The sequence below is a fragment of the Camelus ferus genome, chromosome 17, assembly GCF_009834535.1.
Source record: "Camelus ferus isolate YT-003-E chromosome 17, BCGSAC_Cfer_1.0, whole genome shotgun sequence".
Taxonomy (NCBI): Eukaryota; Metazoa; Chordata; class Mammalia; order Artiodactyla; family Camelidae; genus Camelus; species Camelus ferus.
Window position 1 is genome coordinate 39,898,585 of NC_045712.1, and position 13,291 is coordinate 39,911,875.

A 13,291-nucleotide genomic window follows, 5' to 3' on the forward strand; every position below is an offset into this window, starting at 1 on the left:
ACAATGTGAAGGTAGCATGGATTTGATTCTGAGGAGGAAGGAGGAAGTAAAAGCATTTAGGGCCCAAGTGTAACATTTTTTGAAACCTGCCACTTTGGGGCTAAATAATAACTTTGTAGTCACTCCTCATTATTAAGACTCTAGAAGATAATTCTTTTTTTTTAACAGCGGAAGATTTAGTTCAGCTTTCCCAATGACCCACTTGCAGTCCCAGCCCATGTAAGCCATTTGGGAACTTCCGTGTATTCCTGAACCAAATTCAGTAGCATTACTAACGGCCATCTGCGACTGGAAAGCAATAGGTCTCTAAATATTTTATTAAACGCAAGTAGAGAGCATCCTAGTGGGTGAGCAATGAGAAATCTGATCCGCTGGAATGATTTTCTAGCGTAAGGAGAGACCTGAAATCTGGTTCCAAATCTGAAACCCTCCCCACACAGGGGCCCTGAGAGCCCAGAGAGGGGGCTCCCCTGCCGGCCTCTCCTCCACCCAGGACTTAACGGCAGGACAGGAACCATCCGGCTGCTGGCTGGAGGGAAGGGCACTGCCTCAGACACTTCCTTCCCTTCCCTTCCCACAAGGAAAAGCAAGGGAGATGTTCAGGGTTGGTTTAAACCACAATTTAACCTGATGGAGATGGAGTCCAGGCTCAAATTGCTCTAAATAGTTCATCAGCTCAAGGTCACAAGAAATCCTTAAGTGAAGATTTCCATGCCACGGGCAGGAGTGGGTTTCACGCTGCACAGCTGTGACATTTGACAACAATGCAGACAGACACACTGGAGCCCTGCAGCCAGCTCCCTGGAGGAGAGCGCCGTGCGCCCAGTCATCACGGACCACGGCAGCTACAAAGGCCTCTGTGTTGAAGCCTGTGTTGTGACTTCAGGGCCAGCTAATTCCCCTCCTTGCTTTCCTCAAAGGACCAAGTCCTCTGCTTTCCTACAAAAAAAGACAATCAGGCTACCTTTTAAACTAATCTTGGCTCTGTGTCACCCGCACCTAACAGAACAAGAATCAGAGGGCCTTTTTGCTCTGGGATCATATTAATCAGAAATTATGCTTACACTTTTAAAGCTATTTTCTTGAACTGAAATCACTGTGGTTGATCATGTGTAGATAATCACATGCAGATGTAAGAGATAATGGAGATTCCACATACCCCTTACCAAAGTTTCCCCCGATAGGAACATGTTGTAAAATCATATCACAACCAGGGTACTGACATCCATACAATCCAGGAATCTGACTCAGATTTCTGCAGTGTTACCTGTAAGGATTGTGTGTGCACACATATGCACGCCCACCTACATGGGACTATTAGGCTCTGTATGATTTTATTGCTTGTGTAGGTTCATGTATCCACTGCCACGAGGATCCCCTGTATTGTTATAAACCTGGTTTTAAAAAGCTTTTCCACTCTTGGGCATAGATCCAAAGGGAACTCTAATCCGAAAAGATACATGTATCCCAGTGTTCACAGCAGCCCTATATACAATAGCCAAGATATGGAAGCAACCTTAATGTCCATCGACAGATGACTGGATAAAAAAGTTGTAGTATTTTTATACAATGGAATACTACTCCGCCATAAAAAAGAATAAAATATTGCCATTGCAGCAACATGGATGGACTGGAGATCGTCACTCTAAGTAAAGTAAGCCAGAAAGAGAAAGAAAAATACCATATGGTATCACTCATATATGGAATCCAAAAAAAAAAAAAAAAAGACACAAATGAACTTATTTACAAAACAGACTCACAGACATAGAAAAAAAACTTATGGTAATCAGGGCAGGGTAGGGGAAGAACTCGTCCAATGTCACACAGGTAACAAATGGTGAACTTCAAAGTGAAAAGAGACTCCTAAAGGACCAGCAGCTAATATTTATGGAGTCCCTGCTCTGTCTGGGGATTTAATGTGCTTTTTTTTTCATCTACTCCTCACAACAACCCTACAAGGTAGGCGCTATCATGGTGACTACTCCTTGGATGAGAAAACCGAGGCTCAGAGAAGTTAAGGACCCGACCAAGGTCACGGCAACTGAGGCTGTGGGCAGGGGCTGAGCCCAGGCCAGTCTGGCTCCTGTGCTGAACTAGGAAGCCACAAAGGATGCAAGGGTGAGGTTGAGGCCAGCACAGATCAGCGGTGTTTAGGAAGTATAAAGAAAGCAAAAAGTAGCTGTGGCTTGGCCAGGTCCCGGACCCCCGAGCTCTGAGGCCCAGGTTTTCACAGGAGACTCTCCCGAGGCCACGAGGCCACAGGTCCTGACAAGTCCTGTAATTGTGTGTCTTGGGTTTCCTCTTCCAAGAAGTGAGGAATCACAAATGACGTTTAAATCGTAAGACAAAGGCAGGCTTTTCAAGCACCAATTTTCTAGATACTCAACCTACAATAAACCATCTCAAGTTCCTCTCTCCGTGGGAATGGTATTTCAAACACAGGTTCCAAGTCTGACCAAGGGAGCTCGACCATGTAAATCCATTTCCAGCCAAAAGGTGTCCAAAACAAACACAAAGTAAAAGAGCAGCCATAACCTCTATAATAACTTAATATGAGAAAATTAGGGCCCAAGTCCCTGAAAAAGAAGTTGAACACGCCAACTGCAGCAAAGCACACGTCTAGCAGGAACAAACACGGAAGGACGCCTGCTGTCAGGGACCAGGCTCTGCGCTGAACAAGACAGAGCCCCCCCACCCCTGAAGGTACACAGAACACAGGAGCCCATGGGCCCTGTCAGGGCGGCCCTGGGCGGAGGTATAGGTATGAGAGGCCTGGCAAGCCCCTTTAAAGAGTATGGGCTTTTATCGGGGGACAGTGGGAAACCACTGGAGGGCTTCAAAGGGGCAGTGTCCACAGGGGGGTTCTACTTTGGAGAACATTCTGGCTACAGTGCAGAGAAATGGGGGGGGTGGTTTGAACAGCATCAAGGCCGTTAACTAACCTGAGAAAATCCTGGGTGGCTGTGGGAGTGGAGGGAAGTGGTCTCTTCTGGAGAGAGTTAGGGGAGGCCAATCCACAAAGTATAGGATCTGGGCTTCTCACTGGGACAAAGGGGAGATGGACACTCCACTTCCTGGGCCTCGCGTGCCCCTGGGAGGTGGGCACGTGAGGATGAAGGTCAGAAGCACGAGGGGCTGCCCCAGTGAACCCACTGGCATCGGGACCACCGCTGGGGTCACCGTGGAATCACGTGCCAGGCAGAGGGCTGTCCACAACCACAGCAGCTGGGGGCCCACCTGGAAGGAACACCCTCCTGGGGGCTGGAGGTGTGCAGTCTTGGTTCAGTAGAATCCCCTTCGAGATGAGAAGAGAACCAAGTGTTTATTCATGGGATGGCAGGTGGAATCGTGAAGCCCCAAATCAGCTGAGTAGCCCTGGGCTGGCTGACCGGGCAGAGGACACCCAGGACTGGGCTGTCACAGCCAAACAGGGGTGAGGAGTGGGGCGCAGCCCTGAGGGGCACTCTTGTTTGAAAATCAGTAACGCAACTTTTACGGGGTGAATTAAACTGTGTCCAAAGTGGTTTTGAGAATAAATGCTGGCATCCATTCTCCAGCTCCTGTTCAGATACGAGACTCCAGCCAAGAAATCCCTAAGAGCCATGGTGTGTAGTCCCTGAACAAAAGTGAATTCCTGCCCAATGCTAAGAATTCCAGCCGGTGGGAGGCTCTGGGATCAAGGCCCAAAAGCAATCCCCACAGGGAAGGGAACACCTGGGCCGTGGGTGGTGGTGAAGGAGGAGGGGGCTCCAGGGTTTCATGGAGCACCGTGTAAGCCCTCGGGCAGGGGCTCTGGCAGCTGCAGCGGGAGGTCAGAGGCGGAGCCCAGGAGGCACGGAGGGGTGGGCAGGGAGGTTCTAGCACAGCAACCTGCACTCCGTAAGGAATCTGTGTTTTGTTGTCACATTAACAGGCTTGATGCAGCACCTTGACACTTTGGCCTTATCGGTCTTCTCCAAGAAACTGGCAGAACTCACGTTCTGTATTTCAGTGGAAAGATTCTCATAAAGTTGTTAGAACAATCAGCTCTCGTCACTTCTTAACCTAATTTTAAAAACATTTCTCCTCTGCCAGTTTGTATCTTTGGAGCAAATGAATGCATATTTTACACATGCGAGTGTGTATATATACATAAACTATGTATTTATAAATACATGTATATATAAATGTGTATTTCTATATAAATATCCCAAGCCGTCAAGTGGACCGTTCCTTATAACTCAGTGGCCAAGTAGCCAACATCCATGGATGATAAGATATTCATGACTGCCTATGACACTTGGATTTTGGGTTGAGTTTTGGCTATGTGTTCTACCTTAGTTTATTTCTTTAATTAATTAGAACATTGTTTTCAATCTTTTTTTTTTTAAGAACCTGACCTCCAGTCCCCCCTCCACAATCACTTCTCCTCCCGTCTCCTGTACCTTACCATCAGTTTTTTAAAAAGTCAATTTTACTTTCTGTAATTTTTATTATAAAAAGTATAGACTTAATGAATAAACTTTCAAGATAGACACATACCTCCAAGAAACTGTGATGTGCCCAGTGGAGATGGGAACTGGTACTCAGGTGTCATGGAGAATGGCCTGTGGACCAGCCAGTTATCCCTGTCTCCTTTCAACCAGTAGCAGAAGCAGCTGCCAGTTGAAAAGCAGCCCTACTATGTCCCCCGATCCTCCAAGAAGCAAATCCAGTAAATACTTCCTCCCTGTTCACAGGGGCAACGGGCCGAAGGTTCAGAATCCAAGAGCCACAGCTGAAAAGCTTTCCATGAATTCTACATGAGTCACCACCGAAGCCAAGCTTCCAGACATTACAAAATAGATGCCCCTTTAAAGTTCTGTCTACAGGCTTCTGAATTTAAATTGTCAACGCTCCACTTAAAAAGCCTCCCCAGCTCTGCCACTGCCTACGAGCAGCAGCTTCAATGCAAAGACACACAGGGACCAGCCTCCCCCGTCCCCAACCTCTCTCTCTTGCCTCCCACCGGCTACCCCTGCTCCAGCACAGCTGGTCCATACCCAGGGATGCCACTCTCAGAGGGCTGGCCTGGCGCCCTGTGTGCCTGTTATTTCCCTCTGTAGGGACTGTGTTTCTGCCACTTCTCCATCTGGGCAGCTCCTGCTTTTCCCCATGGCCCGGCAGGAAGACGGCACCTCCATAGAGTTGACAGCCTAGCCGAGTCTCAGCCATTCCATTCGCTGCTGTACAAACTGTGCCTTTTACAGTTGGTCTTCCCTGAGAAGACACCTAGCAGACATGAGAACTGGGCCAATCTGGCAAAGCATTTTTGATAGGGGCTGGGGGGCCTTTTTTTTTTAAATGGAGGTACTGGGGATTGAACCCAGGACCTTGTGCATGTTAAGCACAAGCTCTACCCCTGATCTATACCCTCCCCCTCACCCTGGGGAACATCTTTAAATGGCTGCTTTGACCCAGCTACACAGCAGCAAGTCCCACTTATCTCAGCCAGACCAGTGCTGGTGGGTTAGACACACGTATCCCCGCACTTTAGAGCAGGGAAACAGGCTCTGAAGTTAGATGACTTGCCTAAGACCACCAAGACTTAAAAACTTCCCTAGGTATCTGCCCGAAAGAAATCACAACATACATCCACATAAAAACTGAACACATGTTTACAGTGGCATTACTTATCTTAGCCAAAGAGCAGAAACAACCCCAGTGACTCTTGACTGGTGAATGAATAAACAAAATGTGGTATATATGCCTGAAATGGAATGTTATTCAGCCATAAAATGGAATGAGGTCCTGATACATGCCTCAACACGGACAAGCCTCAAAAACTTGACGCTCAGTAGAAGCCAGACACTGTATGACCCCACATATGAAGTATCCAGTAGAGGCAACTCGCAGAGACAGAACGCAGACCAGTGGTTCCCTGGGGTTGGGAGCAGGAATGGAGATTAACCATAAACAGGCATGAGGAAGCTTACTGAGGCAGGGGTGGGGTAGGGGATATAAACATAATTGTTCTGACACTGAATTCTGGTGATGGTTGCCAACACAGTAAATTTACTAAAAAGCATTAGCTTCTTCACTTCAAATGGGTGGTCTGTATGGTATGTAAATTATACCTCAATATTTTAACTTACTACCAAATAACACGCAGACAAGCACCCCTGAACCCCATATTCCATTCCATCCACTCCTCAGCAACACGACAAGGGAAACACTCTTTCATGATCTCATGACTGAGACTTCCTCAAGCCACAAGAACGTTCTCAGGCAGTAAAATTGTTTGGGACCAACACATCACCCAGGAGAAAATCAGCACCGAAAAACAGCCCATAAGCGTCCTAATCTGCCCCACACAGACTGGACTATTTTTAATTAGATAATTGCGAAAACTGTTTGCTCAGATGGCAGAAGGTCACGATACATCCACAAGGAAACTGATAGCCAGCTCCCTCCAGTTTTCACCCTTCTCCCAAGTTACAGCCAATCCCCGAGATTCAGCCGTGCTCCTCCCTCGGCTGCTGCCCTTCAACGTCTATCTTCAAAAGAATTTAGACTTGGCCCAACAGCCCGAGTGTATTAACTACTAAGACCCCAAAGACACATTATTTGGTTTAAAAAAAACAATAAAACGTAACTATTTTAACGCAGCCCTTGAAGTAGGCACAGGAATAGGGTGAGGGCCCCTAGGACTTGGTAATAAAAAGCAGTACTCATTTGTCAGTAATTAAAACAAAAGGGGAAAAAAAGGCAGAACAAATTCTTGATATTCTTGTCTAAAAGGTTTCATGTCAAAAATGGCCACAGCCATAACGAACCCAATTCTTACAAATGTCCCAGATCCCTTCCCGCCTGTGTAAGTCACATGATGGCAGCTGAGTCTTATTCATCTGGGGCCCAACACATTGATGCTCAAAAACATGGAAGCTTTTGTTTTACTCCCAGGCCAGTCTTTGCACAGAAAGGCTCATTTCTAACCAACACGTCAAAGGGGGTGAATATATAAAAGCCCTGGCATGTACCTTACCACCCCCGATGAGCATGTGTCCTGGGGAGCCACCTCCACTCCCAGGCTTCCTGCATGAAACAAGAAGCCATCTGGAGAGGGGCAATCAAGTTCAAGTCCAATGTGACACAAGGAAAAGGCACAAAACTGCTAAGAAAGAAGTTGCATTAACAGAAAGGCATCAACTAATCAGCAGCTATGGTCTAAAGCCAGAAGCAGTGGGCAGACTGCCGGCCCTGACTCCTCTCAGGTGAAAGGTGCTGGTTTATCGTGGTGCCTTCAGACAATTCCGGGATGGTGTAGTGGCAGAGGCCAGCCCAGAGCCCAGCCCACTACAAAGAGCGGTCCATTCAGCCATCACCAGCGTGGTGCCCACTCTGTGCACTGGGAGGCAGGAACGAGGTCAGCTTTGTCCAAGGCCAGCCCTGGGGTGATACTGGTACCCGAACCCCAGTAAGAGAGCTGCCCTGAGCAAGGGACATCACTGGAGGCCTGTGTCGGGTAGCCATGGATACTAACAAACCAAGCCCAGACTGAAACCAACATAATGAAAACCACAAGCAGAGAGACCTTTGTAACAGTGCTGAGGTCAGTGATGATAAGCGGAGCCAGCAACTTTCTCTTCCGGGAGCCCACAGGAGAGAGTCCTACACAGCAGTGCTGCTGGCTACGCCGTGTCAGTATAGACGCCAGGGCCCCGGCCTGATGGCTCCTTCTCCGGGGCAGGCTTTCCCACCCCACAAGGCATCACAACCACCTCTGGGACTCAGCACACCTGAGTCTGGCCATTCTCCACTCTGCCCAGCCGGTCCCCTGTCCCCTGCAGCCCCAGGATGAAGAAGGCATTCTGTTTGTGCAGCTCCTTGGACCAACTGGAGGGTTTGGACACGTGGGGCTGGCCCGAGGCACGCCATCAGGCTCTGGGTTCCCACTGCCAAATGGCCAAATGGCACTGTCTTTATCTCGGCTTTTGCAGATGATAATTATGGGTTAGTGCTCAAAACTGCCCTTTGTGCAAAAGATGGACATGCTGACCATCAGCAGCCACCACTCAGGAAGGACGTGCGCTCTCTCACAGTCTCGGGCTCAGAAAACAATCATGCTGAGAGCACTCAGTGAACCCCACCCTGTTCCACAGGCTCCTTTCAAATCCTGCCACCTGAGGGCAGTCAAAAATGACACCTGCCAGGAACTGAGGGACCAATCTTGCAGTTGGGCAACAGCCTCAGAAGCATCCAGGCGAGAAAACATTACAAAGTCAGGCTTCTTTAGAGCTCTTTGAGAAAGCAGCAGGAAACTGCCATGCAACCACAAGGCGACATGACTCCATTCTCCAGTGTCTTCCTGCTGCTCGGGCCACTGCTCGGGCAAAGACAGGGCGTGACCACTTCACTCAAAGCGGCACTGTGGTTCCCGCCTGCTTGGGATCACCCTGAGCACAGGGGCTGGGGGAAACCAGCAAAGCCCCGCTCCAGGAACACCACTCAGCAAGAAAGCGCTGGAGATCAGTTCCTGCACAGTGCAAGTCTTCAGTCACCGGAAGACACAGAGGCTAGATATTTTCTCTCCTGAGGACACTGAGAGCAATGCTGTGTCTGACAGCCGTGTGATCCGAGCAACCTCCTTCTCCGGGTGCCTGGTCTCCCCGTGAGCGCCCACATTGTGGGCTACAAGGATCACATGGATAATGTGAGGGAAGGGTCTATGGGTCTATTAGCTGAGAGCCTGGTGTGACAGAGGGCAGACCCCAAGGCAGGGTGAGGGCCCGGCTCTGTGCTTACAGCCCTGGGACTCTGGGCAATTTATCAGAGCCTCAGATGATTTGACTGTAAAATGGGAATAATGTTTATTTCAAAAGCTGTTTTGAAGATTAAATGGGTGACATCAGAAAGTATCTATCACCCTCATAAGGTAACTGAGAGGGAACAACAAATGTCTCCTGTATCCATAGCTACCAATATTACTGTTACCCCAAACTAATTCTGTCCCTCAGTTTGCAATCAGAAGTATCTCTTTCAGAATCATTAACCATGCAGACACCCACCTGAACCACTTCAGAATCCAGGGAACATGGTGACCCCTACATCTTGCAATGTATTTTCACGCATGCAAGAGAAGACAAGAGTGGGCTTATGGGGTCAGAGTAAAACAGGGTCCTACCCAGGAAACAGGACAGGGCAGGCTTCCAGCAAAAATGGACACAGAAACCAGGCCTTCCGAAGCAAACCTTTGTCTTCCTCATCTTCAGGGCAGAGCAAACCTTGTGAATTTTATTTTACAAAGAGAAGTAAGCACATTGGCAATGAAGTCCAGTCGGCATTCCACACCCGTGGGTCCTACCTATGCAGACTCAACTAACCCTGGATCGAAAATATTCAGAAACAAAGAAAAATTCAGAAAGTGCCAGAAAGCAAAACCTGAATTTGCTGTGCTGGTGACTTTACATAGCACTTACATCGTATTAGGTATTATAAGCAATCTAGAGTAGATTTTAAGCACATGGGAGAATGTGTGTAGTTTATAGGCAGATACTACACCCTTTTATATAAGGGACTTCAGCATCCGTGGATTTTGGTATCTGAGGGGGTCCTGGAACCAATCCCCTGTGAATACGAAGGGACGGATGACTGTATCTTTCTCTTGCAGTTACTGTCCTGAAAGTATCAACACTTCACCTGAAGGACTGCTAAAAATATTTTATTAGAAAAAGGAGGGAAATTAGATGGGAACAAATAAGAGACAAGGAAGAGACTAACTGTCTATCTTAAGACGACAAATGCAGAAAGGGGTTTGCCCTGCCCCACTGAACGCGATCACCACGTAGAGTGCCCGGCATCTGTGAGAGGTGGACCAGCACAGGACAGTGTGTGCTGCCGTCACCCAGACGGTGTGTTAAAACCCAGACAGACAGCTGGGCCCCACCCCCAGAGATTCTGACTCAGCAGGTCTGGGGCGGGGCCCGAGAATGTGCATTTCTCACACGTTCCCAGGTGATGCAGCTGCTGCTGCTGCTGGCCGGCCGGGGAACCCACTGTGACTACTGGTAGCACAGGAGTTAAGAGGAGTCTTTGTAGGGCCTTAGAGCTCATTTACACAGGCTGAAGCCACTTACTAGCTGTACGATGAATTGCTTAAGTTTCCTCTTATAAACCTATGAAATGAAAAATTGTAACCTCCCATGGTTATTTTAAGGATTAAATGCCTGAACCCCTTAAAGCACTTGCAGTGGTACCCGGCACGTAGTGAGTACATAAGAATCATCAGCTCTCACCATCACTGTCATCTGGCTCTCAGTTTTTAAAAATTAAAAAAAAAAGTTTAAATATATAGATAGAGGAAATATATATAAATATATTTTTTTCTTCTCTTGACTAGGATACAGAATGCTGCTCTAGAACTGAGTATAACCTCTCCTTTAGACTCATGATTGATTTTTAAAATCACTGTGTTATAGGCTTTCAGACAGCAGTTCATCTCATATGCCCTGAAGATCTTGTTAAAACGCAGATTCTGACTCAGTGGGCCTGGGGTGGGGCCTGAGAGTCTGCACGTCTACCGAGCTCCCAGGAGATGCAGGTACCTAGGCTGCATGCTGAGTGGCCCGGCTTTAAGGGACACAAGCTGACCCAGTGAAGTCCGGCCTGGCCCTAGTTCTGTAAGAGCAGACAGACGCCTTCCTCTTGATCACTTCCAGGAACCCAGCAAACACAGTCCCCGTCGGTCTGTCACTCCTCTCTCCTTTCCCCTCCAAAGTCTCCTTCATCATAGGACCGGGTGGGGCGCCCAGCCTTAGCAGGGAGCCCCCTTGCTCTCATTTGGCTGTTTCCACCCTACCCCTCCTTTCTCCAATTAAATACTTTTAACTGCCCAGCAGGTGAAGTGCTAATATTTTCATGCCTGGAACCTCAGAAGAAAAACATTTCTGGTAGATGGGTACTTATAAATTATTTTAAAAATAAAAGTTATGCTGAGACATGAAAATAGGCCATCACAGAGCAGAATTTTGAGAAAGTATTCTAACTGCTTTTACTCAAGACCCAAAAAACATCCATGTAGCCACTCCTTAAAACAGCCTGTTTCACCCCACAAGTCTCTTTCTCTGGGCTGTGAAAGACCCAGAAGCTCAGTTAGGAAACTCACACCCAGCATTTGGGTATATCTTTCTGTAATACCTCCCTCTTCTCCAAAAGCAGTATGCCTCTGAGAGAGCCCACTGCTGGGTTCCCAGGTCATCTCAGCGTAAGCCCTTGTACTTTTCTATCTGAAGTATTTCTAAGTTTAAAAAAAAAAATCCCTATTTCAAATCGGTGATGAGTGGTTTTTAAAAATAAACAATTTTCTAAAGTAAACAAAAACATTATTTAATTGCTCAGTCTCTTGTCTGTTAACCCGCCAAAACCCGTTCGGTCAGAAGAAAATAATTAAAACAGAGTGCTGGAATGCCACAAAGGGGGGAAAAAACCCTGCTATTTGCAGTAACAAGTATGAACTTCAAAGACCTTAGTTAAGCAACAGAAGCTACACAAAATATACACACTGTTCAATTCCATTTACATAGATCCAGAACAGGCTGAGGTGGTACAAGTCAGGACAGAGGTGTCCCAGGAGGGAGGGGTAAACTAGAAAGAGGGACAAGGGGACTTTCCAGGGTGCTGGAAATGCAGCTTCTCTCGTGGTGGCTTTACATGAATGTCATTCAGTCATTCACCACCTAAAGTCTGTGTACTTGACCTTATACCCCACTAAGAAAACAAGGCTGCTGTGAGATCAGTAGAACAGCCAGATCTGTATACACACTTAAGGGAAAGGATCAGACTGGAGCAAAGAACAGAATTTACCCTCTTCCAAGAGGTCCAGGGTTTCATGCTGCTCTTGGATGGGCTTCGTCTCTTCATCCTGGCAGTCATACTCAAAACATTCTTCCTCCCCTCCCACGTCTCTCAGGGACATTGCTGAAGTCACCCCAAAGCCCAAACATCACCTTAAGGGGCTGCCCTTAGGAGAGCTCCTGGCTGCCTGCCCGGAGGAGGCATTGGGGCCGGGGCCCCTAAGGCACACGCTGGGCTCTGGCCAAGCCGTGGACATGCCCTGGCTCAGCTGGAGTGGAGGGCATGCATAGGGCCACTGGCCCATTGTCACCCAGGACAGACCCGGAAGGGGGTGGCTCCCACAGCCAGGAGGTGGGGCAGAGGTTCCAGAAGCACCTATCGGAATGGGAATGCCCTGCCCAGCCCTGGGGTGACCCCACCAGGTGCTGTGGAGTCAGAGGGGAGGCCAGCAGGCAGGTGCACGGCCTCGGGCCAGCTCTCTGCATCCAGATTCTTCTCCTGCCTTTCCTCCCCTGGAAGCAACGAGGAATGGTAGCTTCTGGAAGTTTCACAGCATTGCACAGAGGAATACCAACCACGCCTTTAGCAGGTACACCTGTTTAAAGGTGGGGCTCTGGTGGAGGAGGTGCCCCGGCAAATGACTTCCCAGTACCCTCCGATGAGAGAGTCCCTGTGGGCGTGCCTCAAAAGCTGAGACAAGTATGACTGTGACAACAGCCTGACACAGGGTTGCACCGGGAAGGAAGTGTTCATTCTGGTTCCTAGCAAGAGGAAACAAAAAAACTGCAGTAACCATTGCCTGTGTTAAGCTGAATTCATCCTAGTCTTTCTTTGGTAATAATATACTGCATTTGCTCGTTTTTAAACTGCGTTTTGTAAATCCTGCTCTCACCGTACATCTGTGTATTCACAGTCAAATTTATAAAGATCTTTTCTAATTGCTAGGGTTAAGGGAGAAAAAAAGCTAGAGCCTAACAGTTTGCCATGCTGTCTGGAAAAAGAATCCAGTCTTATTGTGTATCTCACCACCAATTCCTCTGTCCTGTTTGGTTTGGCCTGTAACAGGGAGATGGCAGGTCCTTCCATCAAACCCACTGAAAGGTGGCCTGAAGCACTGGTGTCTCAGAGAATCAGGGCACATTCTACAATTTCTGTGCTTCAGCTGCCTCCCCGCTACACTGTGGCAGGTCTCCCTGCTCCTAAAAGCTACACCATCCCCACCTCTCCGCCCCATCTCCTCCCATGGGTAACAAAGAAGGGGGCTTTTGGCAAAGGCAAGATCATCATCAAGAATTCTCTGCCGAAGTTCAGGAATGAGGCTTCATTCCTCTATGAATCCTTACGGCTGAGGATTCTGCTTAGACAGTTAAAATTGAGAATTTGAATCACTACCTCCATAAAAAACAAATAGAAGACCACAGACAAGTGCCTATACATAGAAAACCAGAATAGAATAAAGATTTTATTTAAAAAAAAAAAA

At 47.9% G+C, this 13,291-nt stretch overlaps 1 protein-coding gene across 19 annotated transcripts in view; it reads right to left on the reverse strand.

Annotated features, from left to right (window-relative positions):
- The window catches only part of TRAK1 (trafficking kinesin protein 1), a 116,194-nt gene that overhangs the window by 45,581 nt on the left and 57,322 nt on the right, over nucleotides 1–13,291 (reverse strand). The window contains exon 1 of one of the 19 annotated variants that reach the window (XM_032459137.1): nucleotides 11,821–12,049. The exons of 17 other annotated variants lie outside the window; for them this stretch is intronic. In XM_032459137.1, the coding sequence (XP_032315028.1) occupies nucleotides 11,821–11,932 (112 nt within the window). In that variant the 5' untranslated portion in view covers nucleotides 11,933–12,049. Of the gene's footprint in view, nucleotides 1–11,820; nucleotides 12,051–13,291 lie in introns of those variants that run through there. One more of the 19 variants, XM_006181321.2, reaches the window with a different exon arrangement.